At 53.6% G+C, this 2,994-nt stretch overlaps 1 protein-coding gene across 1 annotated transcript; it reads left to right on the top strand.

The window, feature by feature from the left end:
* The first annotated feature begins 888 nt into the window (after positions 1-888).
* NOP10 (NOP10 ribonucleoprotein) lies at positions 889-2,341 on the top strand. The gene is made up of 2 exons (XM_005431530.2): positions 889-1,013; positions 2,060-2,341. The coding sequence occupies exons 1-2, from the start codon at positions 960-962 to the stop codon at positions 2,198-2,200; spliced, it is 195 nt and encodes a 64-aa protein (XP_005431587.1). The 5' UTR covers positions 889-959; the 3' UTR covers positions 2,201-2,341.
* Positions 2,342-2,994: the final 653 nt, after the last annotated feature.

Genomic DNA, 2,994 nt, shown 5'->3' with positions numbered 1-2,994 from the left:
CCCAAATTCTCAATTTTTGGGTCCAATCTTCCCATCTGGGCTCCCAAATTCCCTTTTTCTTGGGCACAATTTTTCCTTTTTTCACCCAAATTCCCCTTTTTGGGGCACAAATTTCCTTTTTGTTGGTCCAAATCCTTTTTTCCTGGACCCAAATTCCCATTTTTAGGTCCAGATTTCCCATCTGGGCACCCAAATTCCCATTTTTTTAGTCGCAAATTCTTCCTTTTTTCAGGCCCAATTCCCCTTTTGGGTCCAAACTTTCCCTTCCTGGACCAAAATTCCCATTTTTGGGCACAATTTTCCCCTTTTTGGACCCAAATTCCCTTTTTTTTTTTTGCACAAATTTCCCCTTTTTGGGTCCAACCTTTCCCTTTCCAGACCCAAAATTCCCCTATTTGATCCCAAATTTTCTCTTCCTGCACCCAATTTCACTTTTTTGATCCCAAATTTTCCCTTTTCCCCCCAATTTTTCCCTTTCCCCCCCAAATTTCCCCCCTTGCCTCCCCTCTGTACTCCCCGTTCCCTTCGGGACTACATTTCCCATCATCCCCTTTGCTAACTTCCGCTACAAACACCTCCCGCTTCCCCGCTGTACTCCCGCTCCCCTCCGGGACTACATTTCCCATCATTCCCCTCGTCAACTTCCGCTACAAACCCCGCCCACTTCCCCTCTGTACTCCCGCTCCCTTCTGGGACTACATTTCCCATCATTCCCCTCGTCAACTTCCGCTACAAACCCCGCCCACTTCCCCCTTACGCTCCCTTCCCTTTGGGACTACATTTCCCATCACCCCCTTCTCCTGCATCGCTGCAAACCCCGCCCACTTCCCCTCTGTACTCCCGTTCCCTTCTGGGACTTCATTTCCCATCATCCCTCTCGCTAACTTCCGCCACAAACCCCGCCCATTTCGACTTTCATCCTGAGGCAGCTTCCGGCTCCGTTTCCCGCCATCGCCGCCATGTTCCTGCAGTGCTACGAGAACGAGCGCGGGGAGCGCGTTTATACCCTCAAGGTATCGAGGCGATTTTGGGGCAATTTTTGGGCAATTTTGGGCGATTTTTGGGGATTTTGGGGAGGGTTCTGAGGGGATCCGCGGGGTTTGGGTGCCCGGGGAGCGGATTGGGAGCGATGCGGGGGAGGATGGGCGTCCTGAGGGGGGAACGGGGATGGGAATTGTGACACGAAAAGGACAATTTGGGATTAAAAAAGAAAGAATTTGGGCTCAAAAAGGAGAATTGGGGTCCAAAAAAGGAGAATTTGGGACTAAAAATGGGAATTTCGGCCCAGGAAACGAAAGTTTGGGCTCAAAAATGGGAATTTGGGCTGAAAAAGGGAGAATTTGGGTCCTAAAAATGGGAATTTGGGACTAAAAAAGGATAATTTGGGCTCAAAAAGGGGAATTTGGGGAAATTTGGGGAAGTTTGGGCACTTTGGGTGACCTGAGAGGGGAATTTGGGGGATTTTGAGCGAATTTGGGCATTTTGGGGCAGTTTGGGTGTCCTGAGGGGGGAATTTCGGGGATTTGGGGAGGAATTCGGAAGAGATTTGGGGGAGTTTGGGAGGAATTTGGGGGATTTTGGGCGAATTTTGGGGGAAATTGGCGGATTTGGGGCATTTTCGCTGTTCTGAGGGGGGAATTTCGGGGATTTTGGGCGTCCTGAGGGAGGAATTTGAGTGAATTTGGGGGATTTGGGGAGGAATTTGGGGGAGTTTGGATGTCCTGAGAGGGCATTGGAGGGATTTGGGAGGAATTTGGGGCATTTTGAGTGTCCTGAGGAGGAATTTGGGGGCAATCAGAGGGATTTGGGGTGTCCTGAGGGGGGAATTTAAGTGTCCTGAGGGGGAGTTTGAAGGGATTTGGGGGGAATTTGGGAGATTTTGGGTAAATTTGAGGGATTTTACGTGTCCTGAGGGGGGAGTTTGGGGGACGTTGGATGTCCTGAGGGGGGATTTTGGGGCAATTGATCGGAGATTTGGTATTTTTGGTGTCTTTGTGTCCCCCAGAAAGTGTGCAATTGATCGGAGATTGGGTATTTTTGGTGTCTTTGTGTCCCCCAGAAAGTGTCTCCGGCCGGGCTCCCCACCCGCTCTGCCCACCCGGCCCGCTTCTCCCCCGATGACAAATTCTCCCGGCACCGCCTGGCCCTGAAGCGCAGATTTGGGGTTCTGCCCACGCAGCGGGGCCGGACCCTGCTCTGAGAGAGCCCAAAAACCCCGAAAGAGCCCAAAAACCCCGGCGGGAGGAGATGGAATCCAGTCCGACCCACCGAACTGCGCTGGATGGAAGGAAGGGCTTAAAGACGAGGAAATTGTGAATATTAAAGGATTTGGGAGCTTGGAGGTGTCTGAGTGTTGGTGTCGAAATTAATTTGGGTTTTTTTTCCTTGGGAATGAATTTAAAGGGCTCTAATTGGGCTATGGGGCGCGGGGGATCATGGGAGTTGTAGGCGCGGGTATAACAGGGCTCTATGGGGCGCAAGGCATGATGGGAGTTATAGGCCTGGTTAGAACGGGGCTCTATAGGGCGTGGGGGATGATGGGAGATGTAGGCGCGGGTATAGTGCGAGTCAATGGGGCGCGAGGGATGACGGGAGTTGGATGCGCTGCTTTAAGGGAGCCGCGGAGCATCACGGGAGATGGAGGCGCTGCTTTAATGGTGCTTAATAGGGCCGCGGGGCATGATGGGAGCTGTAGTCCCGGAAGTGGCTGTGAGGGAGAGCTCGGGGGTCCTGGTGGGCACCTGGGGGGACCCTGTGGATTCGGGGAGCCCTGGGGGGGCTCTGAGGGGTCTCCTTGGGGCGCGGGATGTGAACGGGAATTGTAGGGCCGGAACTCGGCTATGAGGGGGGAATTTGTGGCCGCGGGGCATGACGGGACCTGTAGGCCCGAAAGCGGCGCTACGCGGCCTCTGCGTGTCCTGTGGCACTTGAGGGTCCCAGGAGGCGTTTGGGGGTCCCGGGTGGGCTCTGGGGGGCGCAAATGGGGCGCGCGGA

The sequence above is a fragment of the Geospiza fortis genome, unplaced genomic scaffold (genome assembly GCF_000277835.1).
Source record: "Geospiza fortis unplaced genomic scaffold, GeoFor_1.0 scaffold4438, whole genome shotgun sequence".
NCBI classification, from domain to species: domain Eukaryota; kingdom Metazoa; phylum Chordata; class Aves; order Passeriformes; family Thraupidae; genus Geospiza; species Geospiza fortis.
This window is presented reverse-complemented; position numbering and strand designations above follow the sequence as displayed.